The sequence below is a fragment of the Magallana gigas genome, chromosome 3, assembly GCF_963853765.1.
Source record: "Magallana gigas chromosome 3, xbMagGiga1.1, whole genome shotgun sequence".
Taxonomy (NCBI): domain Eukaryota; kingdom Metazoa; phylum Mollusca; class Bivalvia; order Ostreida; family Ostreidae; genus Magallana; species Magallana gigas.
The window spans coordinates 51,863,945-51,880,861 of NC_088855.1; the positions used below are offsets into that span (position 1 = coordinate 51,863,945).

The window sequence follows — 16,917 nt, forward strand, 5'->3', positions numbered from 1 at the left end:
CAACATAAAATAATATATAACAATTAAATTCATAGACTTATTCTCTTATTGTGTACCTTTCTCGACAGTCGTCTGTGCAAACCTGGATGCCATTGTATATACATGTAGGATCGTTTTATTACGTCACGAGCAAAGGGGGTCACTCTAAATATTTTTGGGCTTAAAAATTATAGGTACGGTTGTGTAAAATATCAGCCCAAATAACGTTACGTCCGCCATGTTGCCGTATAAATTTTGACGCCCGCCGTGTAAAGAAATTTATAAGGCAATCACGTGACGCGATCCATCCAATGACGTTGACAATTACAATCAAATCTGTTCGGTTAGATTGTGATAATACAAAAAAATACATATAAAACTTGCGTCACTAGTGTTGCCGAATGGCTTCATGAAATTCGTACAAAAAACGGATATGGCATTTTAAATCATAGCCTGTGAATCATTCCATGGAACAACAAATTCATTATCACTCCTACAAAACATGATAATCTCAAAGCTTAAAGTTATCTGGTGCTTTTTCCGATTAGAGACATATTTAGTACTTTTTTATATATAATTTCGAGGAATCTATTCAATTAAATAACAGACAAGAAAATCAAGCAAATCAAAACAATATGTAAATTGATAAATAGAACCCGGAAATGCGTTGTAGAAAACCGATGGTCAGTCTTGAATACGTAATAATAGAATGAGCGACTGGCAGTGGTTTTCCGACAATGCGGAAATGAAAGGTTGGTGTTTTTCATAAATAATAGAATGCGTACATGTACTTCTGATACGCTTATGTATTTAAAGTTATATAAAATTGTGTAATAAAAGGATTTCCAATATAAGATGTCTTTGTTTATATTTATGCCCCCAAATATTGCAAATTTGTGACTTAACACACAAGAATAAAAAGCACAGATAAAAGTTCAATACAATAATATTTACATTCTACTGTGTTTTTCCATTAAATTCCGTGATGTTTAAATGCCTCTAAATGCAACAAGTAGTCAAAGGTCAAATTGACGAGTTTTATTATGACGTCACAAACGTTGAACGCTGTAAACTGCAACGTCACAAGCGTAAATCAAAGTTCACGCTTGTGGCTGTTACTGTGGCTCTTCCATTAATATTAACTTGCCCTTAGGATAGGATAGGAATTTTAAGGTATGAATCACATTTGCAGACAAGGCAAAAAGTTAAAAAAATGTAAATATAAGCATTAAATCATGGTTTTTGGAAGTATACACTCTCATAACTGCAGCGGTGTGTGCATACACATTTTCATAACGCGCTAACGCGCGTTACTCAATTTGTATGCACACACCGCTGCAGTTATGAGAGTGTATACTTCAAAAAATCATGATTCAATGCTATAATATTAATTCATACTCCCCATCAATATAGGAAAATACTAATTTATTCGATACATATATTGAAGATAAATTATGCAAATTCCGTTAGAGTTTTAATGCTATAAAGCAATTAAATCACGGATTAATAAACAGGTGGACGCAGTGTCTTTTACCTCTTAATTCTTGAAACGTTACTTGAGGTTAAATAATATTGCAAGACAGAAAACTTTTCTCTCTAAGGTTCAAGTTTTATAGTCAATCATTAAAGAAGTTGACAACAGAAAGACTTATCGACAGATATATCAAAAACATCATGACTCTTCATTTGGGTGGGAGGGCATACAAATTAGCATTGCAAATATAGGCGTACATAACGTTTGAGAAATTCATAGATATCTCATAATGTCAGTTTATTCTGAATAATATAATCGATTAAAAATCTTCTCAAAAGCTCGCGTGTAGTACATGTACGAATATGTAATCTCTCATCAACAGAGAGTAAATTTTAAAAAGCTTAAGATTCGACTAATATTGCAACTACTACAATATGCCTTACAACAGATCTTTTAATATGCGCCCCCCCCCCAAAAAAAAAAATAACAAGGAGCTCTTAAAATCACGATATCGATCCATGTAATTTCACAGCTAGTTATTAAAATAAAAATATTATACTTAATATGAAACCTAAATCACAACTCTTGTAGGAATATAAACATTGCAGATAAAACAAAATGGAGAAAAATCTATCTATAGAAAATGTTAACCCCGCTCATTACATCCCCGTTTCAAGGAACTTTTAAAAATAAATGAATAAACTACCTTTTCAAAAATTTAACCCAAATTTTCTTTTGTCCAAAATGATATTAGTGACAACTAAAATCTTTCATAAATCTCTACTTACCCTAAAATATCGTAGAAACGATTGCAGTTGAAATTCCTGGGTATAGGAGCCTGTCTAAGGGAATATAGCAGAATGCGAAATTTAACGCTCTCTGCTTTTACGCAGTCACCCAATAGACAAACTTGAAGTTCTTTTTGCACACAAAATGTTCAACTCATCTACACTTGGCTAGAATATATATATGACAGACACCTGCTCGGCGATACTAATACTATGTCAAATATCGTTTACCAATCAAATTGAACGTGCTCTTACATTTGCTGTTTATCTCGAGATGAATTCATTTATATGATGACGTGGATTTACAAACTGTTGGTGAAAAACAACAAATCCCTTCAATACGCTTCCGATTAAGAATTAACTTGTAAAGACTCCATAACCTCAATTTGAGGCGTGAAAATATTTTGGTGATTCTTGCAGGTATCACCGTGTAGTTGGGGCTCTGGTTATAACTAATAATATTCAACCTGAAATACAGGACAGGAGACAATATAAAATTCACTTCTTTATTATTCGGAGTCCGTCGCAAAAGTGTGTAATCAATAATTATTATAAACACTACTTATACAAAATGAAATATTAATCTTAAAAGGGGAGAATTAGCTTACAATAGTTATGCTTGGCTATGAGAGGGAATTGAAAGCAACAAACCAAAAAATGAAAATAACATGTTATTGTTTCCATCAACAATTTCCGGTCAACACCACACAAGATCATGACTTCCGGTTACGGGGGGGGGGGGGGATAGGTGGCTATCAAAGCTTACACACCTAGTCCAGCTTTACTAAAAATCTAATATACTATACGTAATTATAAAAACAGCGGATGTCTTCAAAGCATATATTTAATTAGCTCGAATGGCACAAATTGATTAAACAACTGTGCGTGTGAATTATCGACTGATGGCCTCAAGTTATTTATCTAAGTAAATTTTATGTAAAATTGATTAAAGTAAATAAATATAAAATATAAGTTTTCAAAATTAAAGATATAATAAATTATGTGGAACTTATAATAAATTATAAGGTAAGGGTCAAAAATAGAAAAATATATTTGAGGGTCAAAATGACACTATGATAATTCCCTCTTGGTCAGAAAAATCTTTGTCCTCAAAGATAAAAATGAAACATACACTTTTCAGGTAATGAGAAAAAAACAAATGAAGTAATATGTACAACAGAAGTTAATACAATAGTGCAATAAAAATAAAATGCACATACCCAAACATAGGTACAATGAACACTAAAATTCAAACGCTGAAAAATAATTCTCAATTACTCACAAGTCATGCCAAGATGTTGCAAGGAAGATTAGATGGCTCTTACAAAATTTGGAAATATTGGTGGTGCGACAACAGGAAATATGCTGTGTATGGATGCCACCTAGTAGTATAAAGTAGGGATAAGGAAGTTAAAGATTGTGTACAGTGTAAAATTATGTCAGTATTAGTAGGTGCCTTTACTGAGAAGCACTAAATTAATAATTTTGCAAATCATTAAAATTTTAACACAATTTGATACAATGTACACAGTGAGAAGGGTAAAGGAGAAAATGTGGGTTAGAGGTGGAATGGATTAAAAGGTGTTCTCATGTTTCATTGGGTTCTTGCTTTATACTAAGCATGGCAGTCTTGTGCGCAAATGGTTTAAATCTTTCACTTAAAAGATCCTGGAACCCTTGCAAGTTTTGTAACTGTCCTGGGATGATGGTCTGAAACCATGTTCCAGCACTGCCATCTAGAAGACAAGGAATATAGTCAAGAACAGCATTGTCAGTAATCCTATGGAACTTCTGCCACGCACTGAGCTTGGATAACCCAATACATGGTGATTCAGTGCCATTAAATTTTGATAATTGGGCAATAGTAGCCATGTTTGTTAGGTTAATTGAATCTGATGGAATGCTATCACTGATATAAAGTTGTTCAGAAAACTGCTGATCTTCGGTTCTATCTGCTTTTCGAGAATCAATGTGTTGATGCTCTGTATCCTCAGCTGCGATATGTTTTCACGGTCCTCTGTTTGTTGGCCTGCTTCTTCGGTAATTGCAGGCTCGTTAAAATGAACCTGCACGTCCTCAGCTGGTAAGTTGGTTTCACTCAAGTGAATATGTTCCTCTGTTTCCACAAGAGGATGGTCTGCCCCAGTTTCTTGATGGCCAGCAGCGTTGTCCAACGTTGGTTGCTGCTGGGACTCAGCGGTACTGGACTGGGAGTGTTGTCCTGTCTCTGTATCCTCTGGTGAGGTTAGGAAGCTGGGAGTCCTATTCCTCAGGTTGTAGTTCAGTGGTCTGTCTGTTTGCTTTCATCCGGGATTTTTCGGATCTCTGCACCAACTTATCACTGTGTGATTGGGGCTCTGGTGATAACTAATAATATTCAACCTGAAGTACAGGACAAGAGACAATATAAAATTCACTTCTTTATTATTCGGAGTCCGTCGCAAAAGTGTGTAATCAATAATTATTTTAAACACAATAAAAGATATAAAACAATGGTACATTGCATGTTTAAAATGAATGTGCATAATGATGTCACAGAAAAGTTCATGTGTTAATTAAAAACACCATTATATAATCACACAATTCATATCAGGTACAATAACATGTCTACTATAAATCTTTATCAAGAAAATAAATGAATAAAGTCAAAATGTAATATTAATCTTAAAAGGGGAGAATTAGCTTACAATAGCTATGCTTGGGTATGAGAGGGGATTGAAAGCAACAGACCAAAAATAGAAAATCACAGGTTATTGTTTACATCAACAATTTGCGGTCAACACCACACAAGATCATGACTTCCGGTTACGGGGGGGGGGGGGGGGGTGGTGGCTATCAAAGCTTACACACCTAGTCCAGCTTTACTAAAAATCTAATAAACTATGCGTAATTATAAAAACAGCGGATGTCTTCGAAGCGTAGGATGGCACTAATTAAATTAACAACTGTGCGTGTGAATTATCGACTGATTGCCTCAACTTATTTATCTTAGTATATCTTATGTAAAATTGATTAAATTAAATAAATATAAAATATAAGTTTTCAAAATTAAAGATATAATAAATTATGTGGAACTTATAATAAATTATAAGGTAAGGGTCAAAAATAGAAAAATATATTTGAGGGTCAAAATGACACTATGATAATTCCCTCTTGGTCAGAGAAATCTTTGTCCTCAAAGATAAAAATGAAACATACACTTTTCAGGTAATGAGAAAAAAAAATTTGAGAAAAAAAATGAAGTAATATGTACAACAGAAGTTAATACAATAGTGCAATAAAAATAAAATGCACATACCAAAACATACGTACAATGAACACTAAAATTCAAACGCTGAAAAAAAATTCTCAATTACTCACAAGTCATGCCAAGATGTTGCAAGGAATATTAGATGGCTCTTACAAAATTTGGAAATATTGGTGGTGCGACAACAGGAAATATGCTGTGTGTGGATGCCACCTAGTAGTATAAAATAGGAATAAGGAAAGGTAAAGATTGTGTATAGTGTAAAAATTATGTCAGTATTAGTAGGTGCCTTTACTGAGAAGCACTTAATTTATCATTTTCCAAATCACTAAAATTTTAACACAATTTGATACAATGTATACATTGAGAAGAGTTAAGGAGAAAGAGGGGGTTAGAGGTAGCTGCAGAACTGTAGCTCTCCGGGAAAAAAATATTGACAGACCGGAGAGCTACAGGGCCACCCATTGAAAAAATTGTATATTTATTGCGCAGAAAAACGTGCGCTAGTTTTCGACTGATTTACCTTATTTCTACGCAAATTCTGTAAAAGCAATTAGTACCATTAAATTTTTCATGAAATTTACTACTGATATCGTCTCTTCACTTGCCTCGATCGAGAGAGAGAGAGAGAGAATTGCTCTAAATATTGAAAACATTCTTCCAGTTTCCCAAGGCCTCATCGAATAGTACTTGTCTGTTATTTCTACAAGCAATTTACCTTTTTACCTATTTGTGTCATACATGATAATGTATGCAATTATATAGCCCTCTCTTATTTTACTTTTATTTATTGTCAGATAAAAAATCGGAGAGGGTTGCTATAAAATAAGCTTACGGAAATCTGTAATGAACTTACGTCTGATACAAATATTTTTAATACACCTCTGACGAAAATTTTAAGGGTCCTCCACACCTTCAAACTTTCGGATAAACGCCCAGACTTCTCTTTTCCCTAGAGTCTAGCATTCGTTCATAATATGGCAGAAAAAAGGTTCAATTTTTTAGGGAAAAGCAACTTTTAAAAATTCATCGCTATTCATAAAAACACGTCCTTACTAGGGACTGCGGGTCATAAGACAGAATTGCAGACGTTTAGGCCCCAACATGTTTAGGCCCCAAGACGGTTAGGCCCCAGGTAAGATGTTTAAGGCCCCAACATGTTTAGGCCCCAACATGTTTAGGCACCTATTGTTTATGATAATACATGTAACTGATAGTTGAAAGAACATGGCTTTTAAGCACTTTGGAGCCAATAAATGCAATTTACTTTAATTTGTAGTAAACTAACAATCGTTACGCAAACATGGCGTTGTTTACCTTATATACAAGTTCTTGAAAAACTTTAATCACGAAAAACATTATGCTATAAACTTGCATGCACACGCTATCAATGATAGTATCATCCAGCATGGTTATGTGTCCGTGCTTTAAATAAGTTAATACCGTGATCAAATCATACTATCATCACAAAGAAACGAACAAATGTTATATAAGGGGAAGTATTTCATTATTGATATTTCAAGAAAAGAAAACAAATTATTATATTTTTTTCTATTATTGGAATTATACAACACTTGAATGTCATTAAATTGTTCAGTAAGCTTATTTATGGCAACTGATTTATACATAATATTTTTAAGAACCCTTATATATCCCAAAAGAATTCACCTACTTATTACCCAAATACAAGTTCAATTCAATTCTTTATTCGCTCAAGACCAGTTCACTGGTATTTGAGGTTCAAAATCAGTATATACAAATGTACACGAACACAGTCAAGGATCACATGTACAGTAGGAGTAATAATGACAAAAAAAGGTTAAAATCACAATACAATAGGTTGTTAACATTAAAGTTGGTTTCTGGAAGAACATACTTTGAAAATTTTCTTAAGAGAAGGCTCTGGAATGCTTTAAGGTCTGCTGGGGTAATAATTGTAAAGCGCTTTGAGAAATGGTTCGCCAATTTTAAAAGCGCTATATAAAAACTTGCAATTATATTAATTAATTAATAGATATTGACAAGTTTTTCTTCATGTACATTAAAAGTATCCATGAGTGAAATATTATTTCTGTGATCATATTTGTACAATGAAAGGATATCTCCCCAAATTATGTAATTTTTCTGCCAATGAAGCTTAACTTGTATTTGGCCTGTCTTCTTTTGGAGACCCGTCTCTTCGTGGTTTACTTCCAAAGTGAGGTGTGAAACCCTCATTGTATTACTAGAGGAGCAGGATACGGTGGGGGTGTTGTTTTAACAATTTAATTCATGTCATACACAAAGTAAATGAAAGTCTTTACCGTTTCTTTGATCTCTAATTAGAAAATTAATTATAGAAAATAATATGATGTGACAAAATAATATGATATTTAAAAAATAATAAATTATGCATAAAATGTACTTCTTTATAATTTTTAAAGTAAATGAAGTTTTAAATAATAAAATGTAAATTATAATTAACTTATACAATTGTATGCTGGTGCCTAAACCATTATTCATTTAAAAAATAAAATGAAAATTATAATTATAATTAACTTAGAAAAATGTAGGCTGGTGCCTAAACATCTTGGGTCCTAAACATGTTGGGGCCTAAGCGTCTTATCAATGAAGGGCCTAAACATCTTGGGGCCTAAAAGTCTTGCTAGACGCTATACCCAGTGTGCTACAGAAATGAATTAGACGAATCGGATATTAAACAGTTCCACAAAAGGCTAAAATTGCAATGTTGGGCCTACTGTCATAAAATGTGAATCACAGCGAGTAGTTGTACAATGTAATGATGTTTTGCTAGTTGCATGCAGTTAGGAACTGGTTACTTGAAAAATTAACGAATAACGATTTATGATAAATGATTATTAATAGTCTCTTTATGTCCCTTAAGATTTGTTATAACAGTAACTGAGTTTTCTCTTTTTTTTTGTTTCATTGTTGATAACAAAGGTATACTTTTTTATTTTGTGAAGTAGTTTTGGAAACAGGGAAAAGAAAGTTTACAATACTAAATTAATAAGTCAAATTTTAAGCAATGGTAAAAATATGACATGACTTCTTTTGATGGTTTTGAAAAATACAAGTGAAAACACAATAACTTTAGTAATAAATCAAAATAAAAGACAACTTATTTTCATATAAAATTTTTATTACTAATTTTACATCATCTATCGATACTTGAACCTCTTTCTGACTCGTTTTCCTCTCTTGTAATTGTATTTTTTTCTCAAAAACTTGATTCGTTTTAAAATTTTCTCCAGTTCGGAAGGGAAATTATCAGCGAGATATCTTCCCTCAAATCGCAGTCTTCTGTTCAATCGGCCCAGCTCGTTAGCATTATAGCCAATCAGGAAGGCAGGGCCCTTAATCAAATCCACTGGATGAATTGTACCATCTCCAAGTATATCTGAGATAATAAAACAAATCATGAAATGAACATGACATGTGAATTAATATTCATACATTGATTTTTTTTTCAATACAATAGTTTCTTCATATACATATTAAATATAGGGCATGATTTTCTCTTCAGATTAAAAAATTGTTGAATTGTTTAGAATATGCATGTACAAATGTAGACAATATACTTGAATGAAAGTAAAGTCAAAGGAAACTAACAAACAAACAAGACACAACATGCACCTGTTCAGGATGGAAACTCTGGTCTTCACAGATACATATTTTTGACTATATTACAAAATTTAAGAGAAAATTCCAATGGATTGTTATCTAAACTAATGCAAAAAGGAAGAACTGTTTCCGAGACTTCTGAAATGTTCCATACTGGCTTCAAATCTTGACTTTCAATATAATATCTAATACTTTTCAAATGCAATGTACTGTAATTTTTGCAATATTTTGGGGAAGACAGATTTTGATATACATCAGAGATTATTAACCAAAACAAATAGGTGATATAGAAATTGTGGACAAATGCATGAAAAATTTGCATATTGATTAAAGCGGCCTGGTCACAATTTTGGTCAAATTTTATTTTTCTGTTTTCATTATTTACAATGCTTTAAAAATGCATTTCTAATGATCAAATAAAATTTGGGTGCCAGTCAATGAGTTTTAAGCAATATACAGGGCTCACAATTCTTCTTCATGTAAACAAGGCTTGTGCCCTGTTTTTGTTTACATAGATTCAATAAACCAATAAAAAATCTCTTTCAAGCTGATTTGTCTATCTTCTTATTCATTTTAAGCATTAATAAACAGTTTCTAATGATTAACCGATTCATTTGATGTCCAAAACTGGAATTTTTACTTCTACATTCGAAATGTAAACAAAAGCTTTGTTTTCATAGTGAATAATTGTAAGCTCTGTAACTCGCTTATAACTCAACAAATGACTCTCCAATTCTGGTTGCCTATTAAAAATGCCTTACTGAAGCATTGTAAACATCAAAATCGAAAAATAATTTTTTACCAAAATCATGACCATGCCCCTTTAAGTATATAGTAACAGTAGTTTAATATAATATACATGCGCGGATCCAGAAAATTTTTCCAGGGGGGGTCCGAAGGATAATTGTGTTTGCCAGGGGGGGTCCGAGGCATATTTTCGCGATAATTTTACTATGTAAATTTAATAAATTTTCATTTTCCAGGGGGGGTCGGGACCCCCCCGACCCCCCCTCTAGATCCGCGCATGATATAAATCTAAATAAACATATAATAAAGCCAATACGCCCAATTTTGAGTTGAACATCTGTGTGAGACAGAACTAACCTATATAGTCATTGGCTCCCTGTAAAGCTGACTTGTCCGACCATTTGTCCTTGTAATTGAATGGTAATTGATGCTTCAACTCTTTGTTAACTCGTGGCAAGGTAGCTGAGGAAATCAACAATGGTATATGTATATATTTACATCCACTAAGTAATAATTATGATTCCCTCTATTTCTTACAGAAATTGAATGTAATGCACAGCTCTATAGAAACTCACAGGACTGAAATCTACATGCTCCAGTTCTAACCAGTCTATTGATTGATTGAAATATACCGAAAAAAAGAATATTTTCAACATATTTTAGGTTAGCTTTGTTTCTCTTATTGATAGTGGGACAATTTAAACAGAAAATTGCAATCTATGAATGGTATTTTTAACACAGGGTTTTCTGTGATTCTTACGTCCAAAACGCGTCGAGGTAACAAACTGGAAACGTTTCGGCCAATGTCTTCTATACGGGGACTGTGGCTCATATTTTCTGTCCCCATCTCCAATTACAATGGCATCTTGTTTTGGCTCTCGTAAATGAACTGCGCTTCCATGAAACTGTTTAGTTGCTGTGAGGCATAATGTTGGATGGTCCTGTTGTTTAAAGAGTTTTTCTGTGAAGTTGGTGGGTTTAATTGTCTTGCATAATGTGGCAATGGAACAAAACTTCTTAACTATAAACATCCTGGACTAAGATATATAATTTGGCATTATCTACAAAATAAATTTGTTAAAGTCTCATAAAAAATAATTAATCATCATATCCCTGATCCAAATATATGGCCAGAAATTAGTCCTGAATTTTAACCCTTTCTATTTGTATCAGGAACATTGGTTACATAGGTTACAATGCCTGATTACAAATGAATTATAAACTGTATTCATTGTATGTAATGCAGTTGTCACAGGTTGCAGTGGTAACATTGGTTACTGTAATACAGATTTGACTATACCAGGTAGAAAATTAACAGTTTTGTCATACATGTTACTTCATCACCAGAAAACAGTGCTTTTTTATTGGTTACAAATGAACTGATGTAAAAGTCAAGACTAATTTCTGGTCATTTAGTTGCATGCATAACAGTGTTTCCATTCTCATAGAATGCCAGGAATAAAACCTTACATGACGTTACACTATGCTCTGTAATAAAACATCTATTTTTATCTCTTAAAACTATGTGGCACTAGACAGTACCTGAATAAAACTTGTAAAAGATGGAGTGGATAAGAGAAAATTCGAACTACCCACGCTTTTGTATTGACTATTCTGCATTGTCTATGCAATTCAATGAATGCGTTTGCATTTCATAAACCAGTTTTCATGATATAAACAAATATATTGTAAAAAAAAATTACAATATAATTCATAACAAAATACAATTATAATTTGTTCTCACCTTTTATTTTGCTGGTGTTGTTTGCTTTAATGAAAATATCTGAGGTATATCCGAAGTGGAAATCAAGGTTAAATCCTTGAAGCAATGAATATAGTGAGTATTAAACCCATAGTTCAATATGTGGGGAATTAGCTCAAGTGGTAGAGCGCTCGCTTAGCATGTGAGAGGTACCGGGATCGATACCCGGATTCTCCAAAATTTTTCACATTACTTTATAGCTTTTGATTTTTTCTATACAATAGAACTTTGGAAGTACTATAAACACCCCTGCGAATGTTATTGTCATTTAAATTTTAGACCACGTGGTTTTATTTGACCCTTTCAGTTTTGCAGTAAAAATCCCCGTGCCTCGTGTTTATAGTCTATTTTATAGAATCTAGGTACTTGTTGTCAAATATAAATTCTAGACGTATATTGATTTTAAACTTTATTTTCATTAATTGGTGGATAAAATGTGTTCTAGAAATAAATGTGACAATACAAAACTTAGTTTTTTTCTGCTGTTGCAACAATTACATGCGTAAAAGAGATCCTCCCTATGAATTAATTTTCGATCCGCGCCTGACCTAGTAATAACATCAATAGTGAAAGAGACTATACTATTTTATGCAGAATGTTCCTTGAAAATGGCTCGATATACTAAGTTTTTATGTAAAACATTCACCCATTATTTTTTTTAAAACATAGTATTGCACACCACAAGCATCAGACATGGCTATGATTTTATTTAGCAACCCAATGTTTATATTTTCAACCACTCTACACGTGGTTGAACACGAACGATAACTCTGTTCTAAATAGCATCGTTAAATTTAAATAACCGCTAGATGGTGAAATAAGACATACATCTTAAAAGATGTTCATGTTTTAAAATAAATCAAAGTAGGACATGATATGAACATTGACCAGTACTTACGTATTTTGAGAATATTATCCGAACACTTATAGCTCTAAGAACCAGTGTGCGCGGGAAAAAGAACGAGCTAAACCTACAGTTCATCAAACAAATTTTTTTGTCTACGTCCCATAATGCTCTCTAATGTTTTCACCCGTGGTGCTATGCCAAAAATGGCCGACTTTTAACTCGTAATTTACGGTGTCTTAAGGTTTGAAGACACGTTTTGAGTACCGCATATGCTTTGGCGAGACTCAAGAAATTTGTTACATGCTTCCATACCTTCGTATTTTGAGTCGAGATACGTAAACAAAGACGAACAAATCATGGATGACGTCACAGTGCTCTCGCTCTATATTTCCCGCGATAAATTTAGAGGTGGATCAAACATCTGTAATGCGTTTACTAGCTATTTCAGTATAGACTGCGATACCTGCCTCATTGACATATGATTTGTTTTTATTTATTTTTTTACATAGAGATTATATAAATAAATACTAGCAAGAGCCATACTTTATACTCAATTTTTAAGCTAATTGTGCATGCATGTACAGTAGGCAGGTAAGTATATGAGTAGGCAGGAAATAAACAATAGGACATTTTGAACTAAATAAAAAGGAATAAAGAGAAAAAATAAACAGTTAAAAAATTTATGTAGAAATTGCATATAGTCAAACCATTAAATTTAAAGGTGGGAAATTACACACCTACAAGGGGTGTTGCGCTGTATGTATCATAACCATTAAAATTAGTACCTTTGGCATACTCATTGTAGAGCAATACTCTCTCAAAAATTCTTTGACGTTCGGTGATACTCAAATAACACTAGGTTGACAATGATGCAAGGTATGTGTAATTCTTGCTGCGCTCGCCAGAACGGTAGCACCGTAAAACATATTACTTCCGCTCGAAATTTCACAGGAACTGAACCAATCTCGGTAAAGTCTCGTGAACTTTCATTCGAGCACCTCTGGATTTATTATATACTTAGCAACGATAAAGAAAACATTCCGAACTCATTCGCAGGGGTGATAAATATGAAATTTTACAGGTAGGAATATAATTCAAAGAAACATACATGTACGTTCTCTTTTTTGTGTGGAAGATCAGTGTTCAGTACGCGGGGGTGTTAAGGAAGCATATGGAATCTCAGTTACATGTAATTCCGTGAAATCACAAATCTTAGTTATCATGTACATATTCAAATATCTAAGCAACGAAATGTAGACCAAATACAAATAAAAAATACTGAAGACAATTTTTTTCAGAAATTAGTTTGTATTACGCAGATTTACACATTTATGACGTCACGACTAAAAGTTGAATGACGTGTGAATTTGATCGGAAAGCATTGTAAACATATTCAAAATATAACTAATCTAAGAACTCTAATAAAGTATTGTGGTGTGATTTACTGAGAATTGGACATAAGAATACTGGGAGAGATGTTAGTTTTATCAATCATTCGCTAAAAGGTATGTAAATTTGCTTTTATTTCTCGGCCAGGCTTTCCTCTGTCGTTGTTTACGATATAAAAATCCGACTAGAACAACACTACCCCGTATATATTGAACTTGAAATGTTATACGTATCGCTAGTCTGATAAATGCTTAAATTGAAAAGTGCTGCTAGAATCCCATGTTTTGTGTTGTTTTGATGCAACACACCATTTTCCGTGCAGACTTTTTATAAGTTGGGAAGGTTTTACGAGAGCCGGATGAATAACTATTTAATTAAGTAGAACATAGAATTCTAGCAGCGGTTTTGATTAAACTGAGATGATTTGCTTTCACTTGGTATGTTTATTTTATTTTGGAAACCGCGGGGTAGTGTTGTTCTATCTCATTTTATGTTAAGGAATATACGTAGGCTATTTATAGTTGTCACGTGATAATGCACCGATGTGGCAGTAATGTACTACCCGATTTCATTGCACTGCCATCTATTTTAAAGGATAATATTAAGTTTTTGATCTTATTCAAAATAGTTATTCAATTTCACGATTTTAAATATAACAGTCAAAATAAGACACTCAATTGCCCATATGCTTCCTTAACACCCCCGCGTATGTCCGTCATCCAGATCCATGCCTTTCCTATATAAAGCTTATATAAAGTTACCCCCCACCCCCCCCCCCCCCCCCACCCCCCAAAAAAAAAGATGCTGGAGTATTTGGCGTTTAAGGTCAAGATCTAGTATATGAAAAGTGCCTACAGGTTCATAGAATTTAAGATACTAGACTTTGACCCGTGCGTGCACGGGTTGACATTGCATATCGAACATTTAGAAATAGGTACATCGATACACCTTATTATTGACATTTACATAACAAAGCTATAAGCCTACAATAATGCTATTAATTTCACTACACTTTCCTTAGTTAATTGAATAACCTAACTGTGTCTCGGGAAAAGCCCCTCCCTTACTTATACCCGTAAAGTAGCAGAAAATTGCAGAATCGCTCTGGAACGATTTTGGAGAAAGTTAATGAATGATGTTGCCTTGAAAATAACAGTCAAATACATCACAACAAACCTTTTTGAGACTGCAAATACCTTTCAACTAAAAATTTTAATCCATAGAATGGAAGAACTCAACACCTTTTCACCAACGTAATCGTATATTCTTTGTAAAACTGGGTCTGTAGGACATTATTCATTTTTACGATAAAACATATTCTATCTTCACTCTCCTAACAAATATAATGTAACATTTTTGCATGTAATCAAATATTTTTTGTCATCACGAAGATGAAAGTAAGTGCTTAGTTGAAATGTATACTTTCTCTCATAAGAAATCATTAATTTATATGAACAAAATATATAGCGAAAGTCCAATGAAAATTTACCCGTATTTGTATTATCATTTCTGAGTTTATTCAGGCAGATGTGATATTGTGGAAACAAATATAAACTAAAGATCCCGTTAGTGTGAATGTATATTGCGCAAGTGCAAGATTGTAAAATCCAAAAAATCCAGGTGATTTCCGGGATTTTTTGAGGAATTTTCGTTGATTATTAATTAGCGAAGCTAAACTGAGAAAAAATAAAAACAAATTGGTAATCTTCAAGTACCAAAGATGTTTAAAATATATAAAACAAAAGACAGTATTCTTCCGATTTCTCGGTATTAAAGACTAAAAATTCGAGTCTATTATTTTAATATAGTAGTATAGATAATTTTTTTTCAATGATGCTTCATAACGATAGGGTGTATCGGGCCAAAAGTTTTTGGTAAACACAATGAAAAATCATATTTTAAACTGTCATATTCAATGAAATATGAATGATATATGGAACAAATATCGGAGTTATCTAGAATCCATACAGTCTCTCCAAAAACGGAATTAAACAAGCTCTTGACCTCCTCTTTAAAATGATGTCAAATTGAATATAGGTATCCCCGAGTACCCAAACTCCGTCACCATAACCGGAAAACAGTCCGCGTTTCTCTGCAAATTATTTTTTGCGGTTTTTATCATTTGCAATCACTAAATATAACATGAAATGTTATAATTTATAAAATTATTAACAAAAATATTCTTAATATTATTCAAATAAGCCCTCTGAAAACGACGTTTATCACACGTGCTATCATAACTTATGAACCTAACTCCGTCACCCACATGATCTATGATACGCCAGGGAATGAAGACACATTAACAATTTAGTTTAAACTCAACTTGTATCTAGACCAAGTTATAATAAGTAAAATCGGTGTAAACAATTTAAATTGTATATCATTTCATCAAAGTGAAATGATCGCCAGAATAAAAAAAATTGGTCTTTGTAACAACAATCACAACGACCTTTTCAGAATGTATGGATGTCATTTGATTTCTGTCCTTATATGTTTCAAATATATCATATCAAGCATGAATATATCAATGATTATGTTATTTATTTATTACATTTTTAATAAATGTAGCATATTCTATAATTACCGTATATATCTGTAACCATGTATAAGGCAAAAATTACGGCATGAGCGATTTGACGTTATCATCAGTGTAGTGCATAAACGCTATTGCGGACTGAAAAAAATGTATCAATAACCGTAATAAAAAATAAATTACATGTGAAATATTTCATCTTGACCTCTCTTAAAATGACTGACCACAGTAAATAATCGAATAGGCCCGCATGTCAGAAATATCGTTATTTTAGTGCACCCGTAAAAAGGTGTTAGCTGATTTCACGCAATTATTGTTGCATAAAATGAACAGGGTGTAATTTTGTTATGTTTGAACACATTCTTAAATTTAACCGTTGTAAATTGTTGACATTTGATTGAAGATTTTTGACATGCAAAAAATGACGTCATAATCGCACTTGATTTCAAACGGCGAGGAGTTTCCCGAAAGTGACGGAGTTAAGGTAGTGACGGAGTTAGGGTGCTATGCGATATATGGATTACTTT

General features: G+C 33.0%; 1 protein-coding gene, 1 long non-coding RNA gene and 1 other non-coding gene across 3 annotated transcripts; 1 reads left to right on the top strand and 2 right to left on the bottom strand.

Annotated features, from left to right (window-relative positions):
* Positions 1–2,241: 2,241 nt before the first annotated feature.
* On the bottom strand, positions 2,242–5,054 carry LOC136274084 (uncharacterized). The gene is made up of 2 exons (XR_010712377.1): positions 4,972–5,054; positions 2,242–4,623 (listed from the first exon to the last, which is right to left on the bottom strand). It is a non-coding gene; the product is annotated as an uncharacterized lncRNA (long non-coding RNA).
* A 3,555-nt stretch (positions 5,055–8,609) lies between these two features.
* Positions 8,610–11,696, bottom strand: LOC105340023 (large ribosomal subunit protein mL51). Its single transcript, XM_011445850.4, has 4 exons — positions 11,604–11,696; positions 10,620–10,920; positions 10,217–10,321; positions 8,610–8,888 (listed from the first exon to the last, which is right to left on the bottom strand). The coding sequence occupies exons 2-4, from the start codon at positions 10,888–10,890 to the stop codon at positions 8,650–8,652; spliced, it is 615 nt and encodes a 204-aa protein (XP_011444152.3). The 5' UTR covers positions 10,891–10,920; positions 11,604–11,696; the 3' UTR covers positions 8,610–8,649.
* A 29-nt stretch (positions 11,697–11,725) lies between these two features.
* Trnaa-agc (transfer RNA alanine (anticodon AGC)) lies at positions 11,726–11,798 on the top strand. Its single transcript has one exon. It is a non-coding gene; the product is annotated as a tRNA-Ala (tRNA).
* The last annotated feature ends 5,119 nt before the right edge of the window (positions 11,799–16,917 follow it).